General features: G+C 38.3%; 2 protein-coding genes across 3 annotated transcripts in view; both read right to left on the bottom strand.

The window, feature by feature from the left end:
• Positions 1 to 19,161, bottom strand: part of LOC130420573 (copine-8) — a 98,161-nt gene that overhangs the window by 27,276 nt on the left and 51,724 nt on the right. For both annotated transcript variants that reach the window (XM_056747938.1, XM_056747939.1), the window contains exons 7-9: positions 15,419 to 15,482; positions 11,855 to 11,958; positions 16 to 120 (exon numbers count right to left, since the gene is read on the bottom strand). In XM_056747938.1, the coding sequence (XP_056603916.1) occupies positions 16 to 120; positions 11,855 to 11,958; positions 15,419 to 15,482 (273 nt within the window). The remainder of the gene's footprint in view (positions 1 to 15; positions 121 to 11,854; positions 11,959 to 15,418; positions 15,483 to 19,161) is intronic.
• On the bottom strand, positions 4,193 to 7,539 carry LOC130420572 (uncharacterized). The gene is made up of 2 exons (XM_056747937.1): positions 4,844 to 7,539; positions 4,193 to 4,400 (listed from the first exon to the last, which is right to left on the bottom strand). Exon 1 carries the CDS (start codon positions 7,503 to 7,505, stop codon positions 5,091 to 5,093), a length of 2,415 nt encoding a protein of 804 aa, XP_056603915.1. The 5' UTR covers positions 7,506 to 7,539; the 3' UTR covers positions 4,193 to 4,400; positions 4,844 to 5,090.

Raw genomic sequence — 19,161 nt, 5'->3', positions numbered from 1 at the left:
AACTTCAGTCCATACCTGTCGCAATCGCCATTGCATAAGGCCCTGACAGGTATTTTGAAGGCCTCCCACACAGGGTTGAGAGTGTTCTTTACCACCTCTGTTTTATGGCAAATGGTGAATCTGCAAGACGACAAGACAATGGTTAAAAGCTGCCATCTGTTACCTGTTTTTAGTTGAAAAAAAACCTTATGTGTGACCCTGGCCGACTAAATCAGTCTTAAGGGTAAATTTTTCAAAATTGAGATTTTTACATCATCTGAAAGCTGAAGAAAACAGCTTTATATTGATATATGGTTTGTTAGGATAGGACAATATATGGCGGAACAACAAATGTTTACAAAGCTGGAATCTGAGGGTGCAAAAAAGCAAAATTTTGAGAAAATCGCCTTTGAAGTTCTTAATCAAAAGCACTGTAGCAGGCCATCCACTCACAAAAATAAAGTTTTTATACATTTACGATAGGAAATTGATAAAATATCTTCATGGAACATTATCTTTACGTAATATCCCAAGGATTTTGGGCATAAAAGAAAAACCTGTAATATTTACCCATACCCTGTATTTTTGGCGATTACTAAAAATGTTCCCGTTCTACTTAAGAATGGTTTTGTTGTCCAGGGTCACACATAAAAAATCTGTGTTCAAAAATGATTACTAATTATCCTGTTTCATAACAGTAAGCTTATAATAAACACATGTAAAGAGAAGTACGTAAAGTTACCTGCAATTTTATGTTTCAGACAGAGATAGCGATAATTTATGGATTGCAGACATTATAGTTTACTGTGAACTGTTGTGGATGTATGTGACAAGCAGAGCGGGACGAGGGCCATGAGGGAACGGGTCTCGTATCTCTCACGGAGGAGCTTTATAAGCATAAAAGTATGCTCGACAGCAGTGAAGGACGAGAGAGAACCAGGCCTGGAGTTTATGTTATGTTTTATGTTTGTGTTGCCGGCAGTCGACCGTGAGGGAGCTTTACTTTCGTTTTGTTTTTTGTTAATGTTATTAAAAGTTGGTTTAACTTTCGCAGTTCCTGCCTTCTTACTTACCCCGAACTTTGTTACAATGTATAATTAATATTATTCATAATTTTATATTTATTTAATTGTCATTTAAACACGAAAGTAACAATCCTGCAATTTTTGTTACCAAACACTGCTAATCTTATCCATGCTGAAATAGCAATATTTTCACTTCACATCACATGGAGTTTTATCCTCATTATTTGTGTAAAATTACTGGAAACTACTTTTTGGACATTCATATTGCTCAGCATCAACTGAGCCGTTTCAGAAGCCGAACAAATATTTGACATAATTGGTTTGACTTTCAGACAGTGGCCCCTTGAGCTAAACCTTCCTCAACTCCTCACAGCCACAGGATTTTCTTTAAAAACAGACTCTGTTCTCTAAAGGACAGACACATGAATGGATTGCTCAGTTACAGGCTCACTACATAGCTCAATTCTGGCCTTTATTCCTACAGTATTTACTCTCTCTCTCCGTCTCTCTGTCTCTTTCTCACAAGAGTTCAGGTTTGTGTATGTGCAATTTAAGTGTTGCTAAAAATGATCTTAAAAATGTCATGCTTTGCTGTGAGGTGGTCTGGGGCCAGTCAAGCTACTGAAACTAGATGCCAAGTAATGACCATTTCTGTCTGCTAGCTGGCCAACAACCGTTCTTTTTAGGAAGCAATAGACTATATTTGAAATTATTTCTTTGAAAATGTGACAGAATGCACATCACATCCAGCACGTGTTGCAACACATTCATTTAAAAAACAAAGAGTTTGAATATTGATGATACATCTAGGGCTTTTCACACTTGAAATGGTTAACCCTGGGTTATTTTAAACCAGAGGTGTTACTAGACCTAAAGCTCTACTGGGGCACAGGCCCACTTTTTTGTGTAAGAAGAATACAACACAATGCACTTCAAACTTCCCTTGCTTAACCCACTATTCCTACAGTGCAATAATACTAGGGAAGGTGAACATTTTATATATAATTTGCGATTCAAATATTTCAAGAAACCAGTCTTTTTTGGCACCAAATAATATAAAATATATTTTCTTAAAAAAACAATATTTTCTGGTTTCAAAGTCAAAACAAAGTTGGTTCATCAACTGTACTGCATTAAACTGCCTATAATAGCACATATCTGCCCACAAAATCTACTTTTAACTTTTTGTCCTAAACTAGAGCTAGTATATTAAATCTAAATTTCATTTCTGAAAGTACAGAACACAAATGTTTTTCTAAGCAACAATGCGATTTTACAGACTTGTCAAAGCTTTTCCTGAGACATGTTTTATGTAATGTCTGAGACCTGACTGGCTGGGGATGTACAGTAGTTTGTTTATCAAGACTTGTGTCCCTCATCATCTCTCCTTTCTGCAAACAAATTCTGATGTCCATCTTCAGAATTTACTTTAGTTTCGTCATGTTAGCCAACTCAGTCGTATGCGTCACCTTTTTTTGCAAGGAAACACAGAGACGTGCGCGGACATGTATTTCTGCGCGAAAGTACCGCTCAAGTTTGTGTTTTCAGACCATTTAAAATGCTTTTACAAGCATGAATTAGGTTACTACCTTGCATATGGATCCATTTTTTGTTCGCCATTGTCAATTTAAATGACAATGAAAATACACTTACAAATAAACAAATGGCAATTGTTAAAACTTAATCTTGAAATTTAAACTGAGATATGTGCCCCAATCGAAGGGATCTAGCGACCCCCCTGTTCTTACCCCCGGGTAAACCGAATCCTAGGCTATCTGTTTCAAAATGCTTAAAATTTACCAGGGTTTAAGAGATTACCCTGGGTATTCATAACCTGAGGTTTCACACTAAACCCTGGGTTACCATTATCATCTGCATATCTGTAATTGTAGTATAATATTTTATTATTAATAACAATTACAATATTATGATTATATCCATGAAGTTCTAAATAATAATTCTATAATAATAACGATTCTATCAGACAAATTGATGTTTTATATGGATTATTTTGTGAACCTTTTCCTTGGTCATTGAATCACTGAGGCAAGAGCAATTGTAACCATTGTTGTTCTCAAAATTTAAAATCTGTGCATTATCATTATCGAAATGCTATCAAAACGCCAAATTAGTTGGCATCCACATTTCTTGCTTGAATTGTGTTTGGATTATTTTTACTGATAGTTTAGGGGTTAAACACCTGAAGTTAAATACAATTAGGATTGATGCTAAATGCTAAAACTATTCGCAATAATTATTTATTTACAAACTCAAATGGACAACTGGTCATTGTTGTTACTTAATTGTTATATCTTTATATTGTTAGATGTAATTAAAAGCATTCGATGTGCATGATGTTTAAAAAAGAAACACAACTCTCTTGAACACTCCCTAACAACTGCTGTACAATAACTTGTCTTTCAGCTTGGTTCAAAATAGACAACAAACAGATTTCTTGTTTACACCCACCATTAGGAAAAACTATTAGCTACTGTTGCAATTACAATGATTGCAATTGCAACAGTTGTGACAGCATTATGTTCACAATTAGCAATAACTTCGGGGAGTTACTCGCAAAGCTTTACACTGCACATAACATGATAGCATGACATATAATAATGGACACAATAGAGAGCCAATGTCAGAATCTACCTTATATTAGGGCCCGGTTTCATAAACAATGAATAAGGATAAAATTGACTCAAATTAATGTTTGAGCTGTCTTAACTGAACATAACTTGCCCTGATACATCTTAAAAATATGTCATTCTTTTGACTCAAGATGTACAAAATTTGCGCTGAAAAGGCATGGACACAGTTGTTTTTGCGACTGATCTTAATGAATCTGCATTTGTAGGAGTTTCCTATTCAGATGCAAAATTTGTCGTAGGAGAGTATTTAAATGAATAACGCAACGCGAAATACAAAGGTTTTGTGCTCGTTTTTTCAGCTTTATTTAACAAAGCATCTCTTAAACCCTGCGCGCTCTTAAACTGTTCTTTGTAGGTTGCATTAGTCATTATGGGAATGACATATTGCCCTGTGCTTTTTGCCCTCTGTTAGTAAATCACCCACAGAAATTTCAAATCCCATCTTCGCTTTTTTAAAATTGCACTCTCGCACTACTTCGCTCTCGCACTGATTCGCTCTGAAAAGTAAATTTGTCCCTTGATATTTTAAGGTATAGTCCTGTTTTAAGATAAACATTGTGTTACCCACAAAATGATAACATTAACTTGAGATTTTGTTTTTGTCCTTTATTCCTCTCGTGCAGAACTCACAATGTACACATTTGGTCTTTGTTGTTGTAGTTTAATTTAGTTGAAAGTATTCGTGCGCATTTACGTGCGTGTATGTATGTGTGTGTATGTTTGTGTGTGTATGTTTGTGGTCAAACTAGAAACAGAAAAAAAAAATCACAATTACTATCCAATATAGTATAAATCAACAAACAATTTTCTACAACCAATTCAGCATCAGCTTCAGATAGTAAGCATTAAATTATATGCTAATAACTCTAAATATAGTAATCCCGCTAATGCTATGTCACATGTTAGCATTAAGCACGAGCGTAAAGTGTTACAATCAACAACAAACATTTCTAAATCAGTCTCCATTTCACAAAGCATATTTAACCTCGTTTAGCAGCTAAATGCCACATATATTGCATGAATAGTTAACAAGTTATCTAAACAGTAAACAGCAAATCACACGTGTATAACATTATCCTTTTAGGCGCTATGGCGTTAATCGCAAATAGCACAACTAGCAGAAATAGCGATCTACATAGCCACATATCAGAAACTATAAATAAGCTTAAACACAAAAGAATAACTCACCACACTGGGAATATGTAGTTTTAAGTTATAGCTTCAAACCGGAATTGTAAACTTCAATATTAAAACAACATGACTTTCTCTCTTAGCGTTTTCACCCCGTAGCTCCTCCCCCCATGCAGTCACCAGAGCCCACAGAATCAGCGACCTTAAAGGGACAGCACCCAACATCCCGACCCCAATGACCCAAACAGGTCATTCAAACATAGGACGGGTGATGTTTCAAATAAACCAATTCAACTGAAAAGAGTCAACTAAGAAGACTGGCTTCTAAGAGGCATATTTTGTCAGCAGGACGGATGAAAACCCCTGCCTGTGTTTTCACTTCCACAGTACGCACAAGTCCATCTGAACCTGGATAGACTTGAGTAATCAGACCTAGCGGCCAATGATTGCGTGGTGTCCTTTCATGCAGAATAAGCACAAGATCTCCGATTTGAAGATTCTGCTTTGGTTGTAGCCATTTTTGACGTTGTTGCAGTGCAGGTAAATACTCCTTGAGCCATCTGCACCAGAAGACATCTGCCAGATATTGCACCTGGCGCCATCTGCGTCTGTAAATGTCCTGTTTTACGAAGGCTCCCGGAGGTAGAATTGGACCAGAACGGAGTAACAACAGATGATTTGGTGTGAGTGGTAGAGGATCTGATGGGTCATCTGAGAGTTTCGTGATTGGTCGACCATTGACAATAGACTCAACGCAGCAAAACAATGTTGTCAAACCCTCGTCATCTGGTGCCTGCTGCGATAGAACAGAGTTTAGAATGGAACGAACGGTGCGAATTTGTCGCTCCCAAACACCACCCATGTGAGAGGCGGCAGGTGGATTAAAGATCCATTTTACATTGTTCTGCAGCAGGTAATCAGAAATCTTTTGTTGATTCCATTCACTGATGGCTTTCCGCAACTCTTGTAATCCTCCAACAAAATTAGTCCCGTTATCCGATCGGATTTCCGTGGCTGGGCCTCTCCTAGCGATAAATCGCTGTAAGGCGTTGATGAAGGAATCAGTATTGAGGGTGTGTGCAACCTCCAAGTGAATAGCTCTTGTAGTGAGACATGTAAACAAACATCCATACCTCTTGAGCTCACTCCGTGCCTTCTTTACCAAGAATGGCCCAAAATAGTCTATGCCCACACGAGTGAATGGAGGCTCCCCTGGTGTCACTCTAGAGTTAGGCAAGTCTGCCATTTGTTGGACTTGTGGTCTAGCTCTTAACTTTCGACACTGTATACATGACTTGAGAGTACGGTTAATGACAGCACGTCCCTTTAGTATCCAGAAACGTTGACGAATTTCCGAAAGTACTCTTTCTGGACCCGCATGACCCAAACGGAGATGGTAGTGACTGATAATCAGTTGGGTGACGTGATGATTGTTAGGTAGGATCACTGGATGTTTTGCCTCAAAGGGAATTGGGGCATTTGTTAGTCTGCCTCCCACACGAAGGAGTTTGTCATTTTCATCCTCAAAGGATTTAAGCTTGAGAAGTGAACTGGTTTTGACTTGAGAAGATCCAAAAGATGCAGTTTGTATGTACTTGAGAATGGCTAATTCTGCATGTTGAAGCTCAGAAACAGTGATGGGGTCAGAAAGATTCCCACTTGCCCTTTTGCGTAACAAAGCCTTGACACGCAACAAGATAGCAGTAGCCCTTTTCAATCGATGCCAACTGGAGTATCGCTCCAGCAGTCTGTCCACTGCATTTTCCATCACTTGGTTTGGTTTTACGCTAGCTGCATAGACCTCTTTGATTCTTTTGATCTCTGCTTCTTCTGGCAAATCATTTATGATAGGTTGAGCGGGCCAATGTTCCTCCCCAAGTCGTAGAAAATGTGGACCAGATACCCATTGTTCATTCGACATAAACTCTCCCATGTTCATTCCTCGAGAAACATCATCCGCAGGGTTCAAAGCAGAGTCAATGTGTCTCCACTGGCATGGTTCTGAACGCTCATGTATTTTTGAAATACGGTTAGCAACGAAAGTCTTGAAACGACAAAGCTTGTTGTTAATGTACTGAAGTACGATAGTACTGTCTGTCCAAAAGAAAGTCCTTTCAATTGGAATCTCCAAGTGCCCCTTGATATGCTGATCCAGCTCTGTAGCAACTACCGCTGCTAGTAGCTCCAGCCGTGGTATACTAACTGGCTTGATGGGAGCAAGTCTTGCCTTCGACATCACGAGCCTGCAAGTGTCGCCAATCCTGATGTATGAAATAGCACCGTAAGCCAGTTCTGAAGCATCGGAAAAGTGATGGAGTTGGGCAACTAACAAACAACTAGTGGGTGTTGGCCTAAGACATCTTGGAATTGTCAGTGCTGACAATAGAGGCAGGTCATTTAACCATCTGCGCCACTGTGCAACCATGTCCACAGGTAACTCCTCATCCCAGTCAACTTTCATGCGGCACAACTCTTGAAAGATTGCTTTTGCTTTGAGCACGAATGGGCTTGCAAATCCTAAAGGATCATAGATGGAACTGGTAGTGCTCAATACTCCTCTCTTTGTTGTAGGTTTGTCCACTGCCTTGACGTCAAATGTGAAGCAGTCTCTTTCCACATCCCAAAGGACGCCCAGTGTTCGTTCAAATGGTAAATCCTCTTGGTCAAGGTTTACCTCATGCAATGATTTTGCCCAGTACTCAGCTGGTATTGATCTCATCACTTCCTTAGAATTGCTCAACCACTTTGTTAATCTAAAGCCTCCACAGTTGAGCAGTTCCCGGAGTTCAGAAGCAAGTTTGATGGCATCCTCCTCTGTTGATACGGACTTAAGACAATCGTCGACGTAGAAATTAGACCTTACTGTATCCACAGCGGCCTTAGAGAAGTTTCCACGGTTGTCTTCAGCTACTCGTTGCAGGGCGAAATTGGCAGCACTAGGACTCCAGACACCTCCAAAAAGGTGAGCTGTCATACGATAATGTTTGGGTTGTTTGTCCGGGTCGTTATCTTGCCACCACAGGAAGCGAAGCACATTTCTTTCATCAGTTGGCACACGGACTTGATAAAACATGCTCTCGATGTCCGCATTTAAGGCAATGGGTTCTTGCCTAAACTTGAGAAGAACTCCCAGTAGCTTATTGGTAAGGTCTGGGCCTTGGTGAACACGGTCATTCAATGAAGTACCTTGGTACCGTGCTGCACAATCGAAGACAATACGAACCTTCTCTGGCTTGCGTGGATGTATCACTGGATGATGTGGCAGGTACCACACGCAACTATCTTCACTGTTGATGTCAATGACCTCTTCTGCATATCCTTTCAGTAAAGAGTCTTTGATACCTTCTGTGTACTTCTGATGCAAAGTCGGGTCTTTCTTTAGCCTTTTTCCTAGAAGGTCCAGTCGATGTTTGGCCATTGTGTAGTTATTAGGCAGTCGTGGTAGATGTTCTTTGAAGGGGATTGGTAGTGTGTAGTGGCCATCTTCTTTGACTGACCGCTTGTTCCATAGATCCACAACTTGCTCGTCGACTACTGACAATGAGTCATTGTTCACATGCACTGGATCATCCAGTTTCCAAAATCTTTCAACAGCTTGTTGTAAAGAGTTGTCAGCTTGAACGAAATTGGCAGAGATAGATGTTGACCCGTCAGCTACTGGTCCATGGAGTGTCCACCCCAAGCCAGTCAGAATTGCATAAGGCTCTCCTGACTCACCACAACGTGTCTCACGAGGAGCAAGTATGTCTGGTTGGTCTAGACCTATAAGCAGGTGAACTTCATCCGCTAAATCGACATCAGGTAAACTGATTTCATCTGCAATTTCCTTTAGGTGTGGCCACTGGAACACCTCATGCTGTGTGACTAGATTGTCAAGACTTATGTTCAGGTGATCCCGACACAGCACTCCCTTCATCAGGTAAGAGTTCCTTTGTTGAGCATCTTCAACTCGTATATCCACTTCTAGGGTGACTACATTAAGATTTTTTGTCTCCATGGTGTTCAGTTTAATGTTCGTTTTACGTGACTCTAGTTTAAGAGCATGAATTAGCTTCTTAGAAGCAAAGGTCCCATTTGAGCCACTGTCAAGCAAAGCAAAGACATTCATAGAGAATCGGTTGTGTCTGTCTGAAACCACTACTGGCAAGATAGGAAGTGCAATCTTCTTTTGACTGGCTTCAATGTACTTTCTGGTGGCATGTGCTTGAATGGCTTGTGGCGGGTCAGCAGCTGGCTCATCTTCAATAGCTTGAATAGTAGATTGGGTTTTGTCGTTATTAGAAGCTACGATAGCAGAGTGCAGCCAACTGTTGTGTTTTTTTCCACATCCAGGCACCTTGCATACCCAGTTGCGAGTACATACTGTGCTGCGATGACCTTTCATGAAACAGTTCAGACAGAGTTGCTTTTGTTGAACAAAGGCCAAACGCTCTTGAACAGACAGAGCTCTAAAAGCTTGACATTGGTTCAGAAAGTGTCCTTCAGTGCACTTTGGACACTTAAATCTTGATGTTGTCTTTGGTGTGAACGATGTAGTGGATTCATTAGTAAATGATACTGTTGCAAATGTCTGCCTCTTCTTATTGAAACTTGACTTCATATTTGTTGGAGAATTTCGACTGGCATGGCTAAGAAGATTCCCGAAGATAGGATCTGCCCTCTTAGCAGCTTCTGCTTCAACAAGACTGACGATGTCATCCAACTTTGGCAAACTTCCAGATTTGATGATCTCGTAGTTTTTTGTAAGCCATCTTTTCTTCATGTCTTCAGGTAGCTTTTCTACAATTTGTAGCAATGCGCGTCCACCATTCAGCTCTTCCTCACACTTCATTGCTTTTAAGGTGTCTCTGCAGCTGCACAGAATGTCAGCAAAGCTTTGCAACTGCTTGTTGTCTTTAATGTCTTTGTAATTAAGCACCTTGTCAACCCATGCTTGTGATATTGCATATGGATTGCCAAAACGTCTCTTGAGAATAGCCATGGCTTCCGCATAGCCCAGACTAGAGTTGGGGTTGTACAAGCAATGTGAGATAGCATCTCTAGCTTGGCCGACCGTGTATTGATGCAGTCGAGTGAGTTTCTCTTGATCTGGCACGGTCTCTTTATCTATCACTGAGGAGAACAATCTCATGAACTGCCAGTACTTTAAGGGTTCTCCATCGAACTTGATGATGTCAACAGGTGGTAGGTGCATGGAATCGATGTGTGACTGATATTGTTGTCTTGACAGATCTAGTAGTTGGCATAAAGAATTCTCGTTCACTGTAGAAAGTGATGGACGAAAGTTAAGGGATGGGTTACCTGAGACAGGAGTAGAAAAGTCTTTATTTGTTGTTGTTAGCTCAGCCTTTCGACGATTTTCCTTCATCTCAGCATCCTTGAGTTTCAGTAAGCCTTTCAGTCCCTCCATTTCATATTCAGCTTGCTGAAGTTGTAAGTTAAACTCTGCACGCAGACGTTCTTCCTGTTGAGCAATAAGCATGGAAAACTCTTTATTTTCTTTCAGTCTCAGATTGTGTAGCCCTTGAAGCTCGGTAGAAAGCTGTTCTACGGAAGACATTGGAAGGTAAGCAGCTTCATCAAGCATTGGCTCTTCCTCTTGGAAATTAAGACCATCTGAAGACTCTACGCTTGGATCCTCCATTGGTGGCTTAAAGTCATCTTGCCAGCTCAAGACAGTGTGCTGCAAGTCTTGAACATCACGCAGGACTGATGTTAAATAGCCCTTTGAAGCATCAAGATCATCATCATCTTCTAGTGTCTCATGGTATGTGTCATGAATCTCATGAAAGCGCTTTACAGCCTCATCCAAACCAGCAAGTTTAAATTCCACCTCTTTGGGCTGGTTGCAGTCCATAGCGGTTGTAATCTGTGTCATCAAGCGCGTCACAGCAGCCTTTGCCACTCCACGTTGACGCTTGAGACCCATTTGTTGTTGCTCAGGAGTGGTATTTGTTTCTGAATCTTTATCCATGTTGTCTGTAATCTTCGTAATTCCTTGTGTTTGACTTTAATGTTACCCACAAAATGATAACATTAACTTGAGATTTTGTTTTTGTCCTTTATTCCTCTCGTGCAGAACTCACAATGTACACATTTGGTCTTTGTTGTTGTAGTTTAATTTAGTTGAAAGTATTCGTGCGCATTTACGTGCGTGTATGTATGTGTGTGTATGTTTGTGTGTGTATGTTTGTGGTCAAACTAGAAACAGAAAAAAAAAATCACAATTACTATCCAATATAGTATAAATCAACAAACAATTTTCTACAACCAATTCAGCATCAGCTTCAGATAGTAAGCATTAAATTATATGCTAATAACTCTAAATATAGTAATCCCGCTAATGCTATGTCACATGTTAGCATTAAGCACGAGCGTAAAGTGTTACAATCAACAACAAACATTTCTAAATCAGTCTCCATTTCACAAAGCATATTTAACCTCGTTTAGCAGCTAAATGCCACATATATTGCATGAATAGTTAACAAGTTATCTAAACAGTAAACAGCAAATCACACGTGTATAACATTATCCTTTTAGGCGCTATGGCGTTAATCGCAAATAGCACAACTAGCAGAAATAGCGATCTACATAGCCACATATCAGAAACTATAAATAAGCTTAAACACAAAAGAATAACTCACCACACTGGGAATATGTAGTTTTAAGTTATAGCTTCAAACCGGAATTGTAAACTTCAATATTAAAACAACATGACTTTCTCTCTTAGCGTTTTCACCCCGTAGCTCCTCCCCCCATGCAGTCACCAGAGCCCACAGAATCAGCGACCTTAAAGGGACAGCACCCAACACATTGTCTGTGAAACCAGACCTAGGGTTCTTAAAATCCTATGTTTTTACATAGCAAAAATGCATAAAGGCCAGGACCTAGTAGATAATTAGAGATTATTCAGCGTAAGGCACTCCTGATCCAGACGCAAAACTATGTGTGTTTACTTAAAGGAATTCAATGGAAAGTAATTTACCATACAGAGTTTAACATTAATGTTGTGTGCAGTGTGTGTACTGTAGATGAAAAGAAACATGTGTGTGTGTGTGTTTTACTCACGTTCCATCCTCGTTACTGCGGTAAAACAGTAGAAAGGGGTCAGATTTTCCAAAGAAGTCCTTTTTGTCCAGTTTGTTGCCACAAAATTGCATCATCACAGACTCCTGCAGGGTGAGAATGTTTTAGAAAAGCGAAAAGTAGGTTATCGGGGCAAACAAGCAAGTACATGTGAATTTAGGCCACTTGCCAGACCAGGGAAAATGATATCAGCACGAATGAGAAGAATAGTAACCATTCAGGGTTCTTAGATGACTATACCATTATGTAAATGTTAAACGGCTTGGCTTGTTCTCTCACATCTGCTTGACTACTGTACCCAGATGGCAAAGCTATAGGGGCTATTCAAAAATAATCCATTTGAAAAGCATTTGTGTGTACAAGCACTATCTGTGTGAGATGCAATGCTTCAGCAGGGAATGGGATAAGGTCTATTGATCCCTGTTGTGAAAGACAAATGTAATAATTACACTAGCATTGCAGAGGTCTATCTGGATTTATGTGCGTATGTGAGCACAGCTGGAGCTCTTGGCGCAAAACATATGCTATTACAGACTGCTTTGTTTCGCAACTAAAAATTTACTATGCATAGATCATGCCTCCTGAAGGGCAATTGTTCTTGAGAGTTTTGCTCCAACCTGGAGATGACTCCGTTTTTAAAATGTTCAAAAATCTTTTATAATTTATAATGATTTATAGTGTTTTATTGTCTTAAACCTGGCTCAGACTACAGTTTAAAAAATCCTGACAGATTTGAAAATCTGGTTGCAGCTCACACATAAAGAGAATCTTCCCAGATTCTCTTATGTAAAATCTTAAACCTGGCTCAGACTAAAGGAGTTTCAAAATTCTGACAGATTTTAAATTCTGGTTACAGCTCACACATAAAGAGAATCTTGGCAGATTATCTTGTGTAAAATCTACATTTGAATCTCTTTTTCAAGCACTACAAAAATAGGTTTCCCCTTTGTAAACTTGCATTTATGAATGTGAAATGTTCAATGTACAGAGAAGAAAAAGTTTGCGGTAAAGTTGTGTTTATAAATACGACTGAAGGTAACAAGTGCAAAAAACTGATTTAGAAAGTTTAACTGGATTTTTTTTTTTTCATAATTGCACAACAAAAGACATTTATTTTAAAATAATATTAAGATTATCATACCAGAGGACGCCTCCTACGTCATCTCACCGGGAAACAGAAGTAAACAAAGGGACATCGAAGTTAATTTTGCATGATCTATTTGTCCTTTATGAAAAAAGTGTTTTTCCCTGATAGATGAAGGAAATGGAGCGGCTATGCAACAGGTCTAGTGTGTGTAACTGTACCGTTTTAACTGTACTACGGCTTATCAGCCGTGAAAAGCAGATGTTTCGGTAGCAATTCAAAATCAAGGGATTTATACGTTACTGTAGCAAAATCAAGGAATGCTGTGTCTTTGTCGCGCTCTGAATGATTCTCTGTCTGTCAGTCCAAAGCCGCGGGGACGTATTTTAAGCAAAGGGTGCTATAATGCTTTTTTACTAGGGCTGAAGTTTACTAGGGCTGACTGTGCTTTAGGTGAGCCACTTAAGTTTAATGTTTATAAATAACGGAAAAAAACGAATTGTAGCTGCCGAAATAAGAGGAATGCCAATGTGATTATAAGATAAAAACAAACACATAAACGCATGTTATATGTGCGCCTATATATAAATAATAATCTGTTGAATGAAACTACAAGCTGCGCATTAGCAGTTAATTTACGCGGTACATTTAAAACCGACGTGGCTTCTCTCCAGCTTTTGTTCTTTTCTGTGCGGTTGTGGTATGTTTTTGAGTATACATTATAAAAACTATCCTCCATCTCCGCTGTACAACGTACCCTTGCAGAAGCTTTACCTCCGTCACCTTGGAGATGTGTCTCTCATTGGCTGTAGCGAAAGTACCAACGTCATCAGCCCGATTTAAAATCCTAAAAATCAAACATTTTTGATATGATCGGGGCGGCTAAGATTTCTCTCGGAGCAGATCGGGAGGTGTAAGATTCGATCTGTGAACGCCTCACATTACGTTATAATCTGGGCCGATTCTCGGGCGGCTCTAGGCCCGATTTTTTCAAAGATTCTCGGGAGAGGAAATCGGGGTAAAATCTGGCCAAGAATCCTCTAATCTGAGCCAGGCTTTAGTAAGCTGTATTTTTTAGTTATCATGGCTTAAATCAAAACAAACCAACTGTAGTTTGGTTTACATTAATTGGAATGCACAGTAAAAAAAATGTTTTATAGATAACTTAACAGCAGTGTTGGGTCTTACTAGTTACTATGTAATTAGGTACTGTAATTTAATTATTTTTCCCTTGAAAAAGTAAAGTAAGGCATAACTCTTATTTTTTCTGTAATTTAATTACAGTTAATTCTGATGTAATTGAACTAAATACTGTGTAATATGCTCAATAGTAGAAATGACATCAAAATTATAAGTCTAACTTTTGATGTATGTTTTAATGTATCCTTCTCACATTGGTATACATTGGTCAGTAAATAAGAATTATTTATGTAGATATTTATTTGGATGAATTAAATAAGCCGTTTCATGTCTATCCTTGAATCAATTCTAATCAAAAGTTATTAAATAATTTTTGGAGAGTAATTATACAGTAATGTAATTACACTATTGAATATGTAATAAGTAACTAGTAATTCATTTATATTTTACATTTTTAGGCATTTGGCAGACGCTTTTATCCAAAGCGACTTACATTGCTTTATCCTATACATTTTACATAGGTCTTTGCAATCCCCTGGGATCGAACCCACAACCTTGTGCTGTTAACGCAATGCTCTTACCACTGAGCCACAGGAAAGCTGCAGGAAAGCTGTAGTAATTAATTATTTTTTCTACAGGAAAGCTGTAGTAATTCATTATTTTTTCTACAGGAAAGCTGTAGTAATTCATTATTTTTTCTACAGGAAAGCTGTAGTAATTCATTATTTTTTCAGAGTAACTTTGTAAAAGTTGAAACAAAATTCTGCAGGATGGTGGCCTTCAAGAATCGGAGTTGACTAGCCCTGACATAAACCTTAAACTATCAGGAGTGGTACTGTAAAAAGGGAAATTGCATAAGATTTGTTCTGAAACATGCCACCATCCTGCTGTTTTCACATAATCATTTAGAATTTGCCAGATCTTAATTTAAGAATTAAAATAAGAAGTTTCTGTAATAGATTCCAAAACAGAATGACGAAAACAAGTATATTTTTGTAAAAAAAAAGAGCTGCCTATCATCTTCTATGATTTTTTTCCTGTGCTCACCAAAGTGCATTCTGGGATTGCATGTAATCGAAATGAATGCCGCCTCAGATTACAGCCAAAGCGAAGTCTCGATTGAGGCAGCATTATGTTGTTTGCTGCTCTTTGAAACAGCCTTCACACTATAAGCACACCAATGGTGCCTAAAAAAGATGTCTTGGTAGCATATAGGGGTTTAGAACAAGGCAGTTGTGGCCAATCCCGGCTGTGTTAAAACAAATGTGTATCCCTGAGATGGAGATAAAACCCAATTACAAACAATCAATATTAGCTCTTACCCTGCAGTTGTTAAGCTCCTCTGCCTTCACAATAATCGTCCCACATTTCTTCCCGGGAATCCCCCTGCGTTTGAGAAAAATTGGTATTCAGGTCATAATGTGTCTTTGAACAGTGCAGTTGTACAAAACTAGCTTTACAAGACTGCCGGAGTGTGCGTTTGTCTTTTACAGTACACATTCCATCCTCATGAACAAACACACAGTAACATTTTTGGCTTCAATTTGGTTTAAATGAACATTTATTATCTTAAAACAGTGCATAAGAAAAACAAATTACAGCTATTTATATACAGCTAATTATATAGAGTAGTTGATGTATTTTTGTAATTAAAGCAATACATGAAATATATTTAATACATGAATACACTTGTGATTAAAGAGTTAGCTGTAACTTGTTCTTATATATTGTTGCTGTCCTTCCTAAACCTCTGATGTCAGAATTTGCTGTTTTCAGGACAACTCTGTTGTAAAACTTGACAATTTCTAATACTTTTTAGATATTTGCAAAACCTAGTGACAAGCATAAAGGGTGACTAATAATGATGATTTATGACAAAAAAAAACAATGAAGATATATGGAGAATGAGGTTTCAGAAGGATAGCAGCGATATGTAAAATAGACAGTGGTAAGTAAACAAATAAAAAACAATATACCATCCCGGTTACGTATGTAACCTCGGATGATGTGTCGAACCGACCGATGGGGTTTGTCTTGAGAACCTATGATCTTCCGATTAACTTTGAAAATGCCAATGAAATTGGCGAATGAAATTTGCATGCCGGACTCCACCTTGAATATTCGGGTATAAAAGGATCCTTCAAGGGCGGACGTTACATATGTAACTGGGACATTCCCTATCTGTCGGTCTCTCGACATTATGTTGAACCGACAGATGGGGTTCTTATAGAAAACGCCACGTCACAATCTCTAGCAAAGCAAAGCTGACTGTTACACAGCTCTCCGTACTTTTTAACTATTTTCATGCCAAAATAAACAACCACCCCTCTTTGAGCTATATGCAAATCATCCCTCAGTTATAAAATATTATTTTATACTTGAATTCAAAAGAGTGCACCACATATGTTGGAAGAAATTGATTAAAAAAAAATATTTTACAGAAAACTCTCTAGATTGTAACTATCAGATTTAATTTAACAACTATTCCATGTTATATTACTCTAAAGTGTTAGAACGGTAAAATATAGAGTGATATTCTTGAGAAAGAGAGCTTTCATTTGATATAACTCATTTATGTTTTTTGATTTTGTATTATATAAATAACAAATTGCATATTATTTATATGATTTATGGTTTTGGGAAGACAAATTCATGTTATTTAATGTAATACAAATGCAAAATTTATAGGACTGCAAGAAAATTTTTAAGCTCTTATAAGATGTCTAGTTTTGTGCTCCACAACTTAGATTTAATTATGCAATATTGGACCCCAGGGCTCTAGACTAACATTTCAGAGAGGTGGCACTGGTGCCACCAAGTTATACACTTTATAGCACCTGGTGGTCTTGGTGTGACGCAAGAAAGTGGAAACATTAAAATTACATCCAAACATGTTTAATACATTAATAAACCAATTGCAAATTAATAAAAACAATTAGTTTATGTAGTGATTATTGATTTTATTGCTTATACATAAACTCTCTTTCAATTCAAAGTTGAAAGTCTATTTAAAGGAACAATACTGGATTTTTAAAAGGATCTATTGACAGAAATGCAATATATTATACAAAATTATTTCTTCAGAGCTGTATAAAGACCTTAAGTAATGAACCAATATGTTTGTAACACCTTAGAATAAGCTATTTATATCTACATACAGAGTATATCTGCTAAAAGCCTGAGTACCGGGGGTCCTAGCGCGGGTCCTAGCTGCTGCCTGACTTTTATGCTTCTTTTATACTTAAAATCCACTGACATTTTATGTAATAAATAAGACATCGCTCTTTCTACAGTCTTTCTAATGCCCATATGATCTCTTCCCTCCTTCAACATGAGAATAACATCTTTTTGTACTGTGGTGGCCACCGTCGTGTTTGAACTGAGCAGTTGGTGGCAAAACTGTAATACAACGCAAGTGGCCGCTGTAAATCAAGAACAGTAACTTTAAAGCACATCTTTAACAACAAAATTATTGTATGCTACTTATTTCATTATCTTAACAACTCATATAAGAAAAACAGCATTCCTTTAATATCAGTGAGTCTTTTAGGGTCATCCTTTTTTGTTTGATGGACACTATAAACCGAGATCTTTATAATGCTGCTGCCCCTTTAAGAGCAAGTATACAGATTTAATACTGTGACACATGGCTTTTGTTCCTGTTCGTGAGATGGAGTACTTTTACAAGGATCCTAGCTTATATGGGAATGTTGACGTAATTTTGTGTTTATGTGTCCGTTTCAGAGTAAGAAGATAACTCAGTTTTGTTTTTTGCGCTCTTACTCTCTGGACGCATGTTTAAACATGTTTTCTGCATTAGCCTCACACTGCATTCAAAACACACAACATACGTTGTAATCGTGTCTGTTTTGTACCTTAGCCGGGGGAATTCTTGTATTCTGCAGTCAAACATATTTATTTTAACTCCACTCTTTCGGTCCTTATGCTTCATCATCAATAGCATTAAATGCATCTCTAACCATGGCTCTACACCAGCGCATATCATGTCTCTGGGGGGAGGCGCTGATAGATAGGCCTACTGATAGACAAAATGGAGAAACTGGATTCGCCACTTCCGTATATGTTAATTCGCAAAAATGATCTATGGCAATCGCAATAGTGCGACCATAAAAAAACTGATAGAATCGCCAGGAAAAAAGTCGCAAAATGCGACTATTTGGTCGCAGGTGGGTAGATGGGGGTTGGCAGAGTTTAACAAGTTAAATCTAAACTGTTTTTTGAGACTCAGGTAGGTTTTTCCCCATAGCGTTTTTATATATCCTTTTATAAGGATTCTTCTGCTGTTGATTATATAATGAATTGACTCGGTGGATGGAGTCTTGATTAAAGTTTATGAGAGCTCCCTCATGTGTATACACAGTATAAGTGAGTGTAATTGGTCTGGGTCTGTGCCATTGTGCTCTGGGTAGAACTGATGTAATGTCATGTAGGAAAGCGAGCATTGCTTGGGTACATTATTAGTACAGGGTTGATAATGTGTACTGAGATTATCAAGCCCCACACGGGAAATAGACTATAAAGCAGCTGATAGTATTCTTATTAAAAATAGATTTTTGCAGTGTATTCAATATAACTTGTGTACTGGTGTGCCTAAATCCCTATTCGTTTTCCTTTTATGAAAAAGAGAAGCCAGGATTGTTCTTGACCTTTTATGTTCCACAGCAGAACGAGTCATATGGGTCTAAAATGAAATGGGGGCTATAATAACAATAAAAGTGAGATAAGTAAAGTGATACATCTAGATAACAACAGTACATCTTACCATCATGCCCCAAATGGCTCACTGTGTGTCATGAAATTGGGGTGAGGCAGAACCCAAGGACAGGCAGACGAAGGGTAAACTGACAAGATTCTTTATTTGAGCACAACACAAAAAACCCAGGATGGGGAAAATACTAAAGCTAAATCAAACAAACACTTCCCACAAGGGGGACAAGATAAACCAAACAGGACTGGAGTCCAAAACGACACCTTTAATTAATTCGTATGACAACAGCTGTAATCTGATTTATGTATCTATTGACTTTTTACACTACTTCTAGTA

Source organism: Triplophysa dalaica, chromosome 5, assembly GCF_015846415.1.
Source record: "Triplophysa dalaica isolate WHDGS20190420 chromosome 5, ASM1584641v1, whole genome shotgun sequence".
NCBI classification, from domain to species: Eukaryota; Metazoa; Chordata; class Actinopteri; order Cypriniformes; family Nemacheilidae; genus Triplophysa; species Triplophysa dalaica.
The sequence above is the reverse complement of the archived record's forward strand: the minus strand, read 5'-3'. Positions and strand labels throughout refer to the sequence as shown.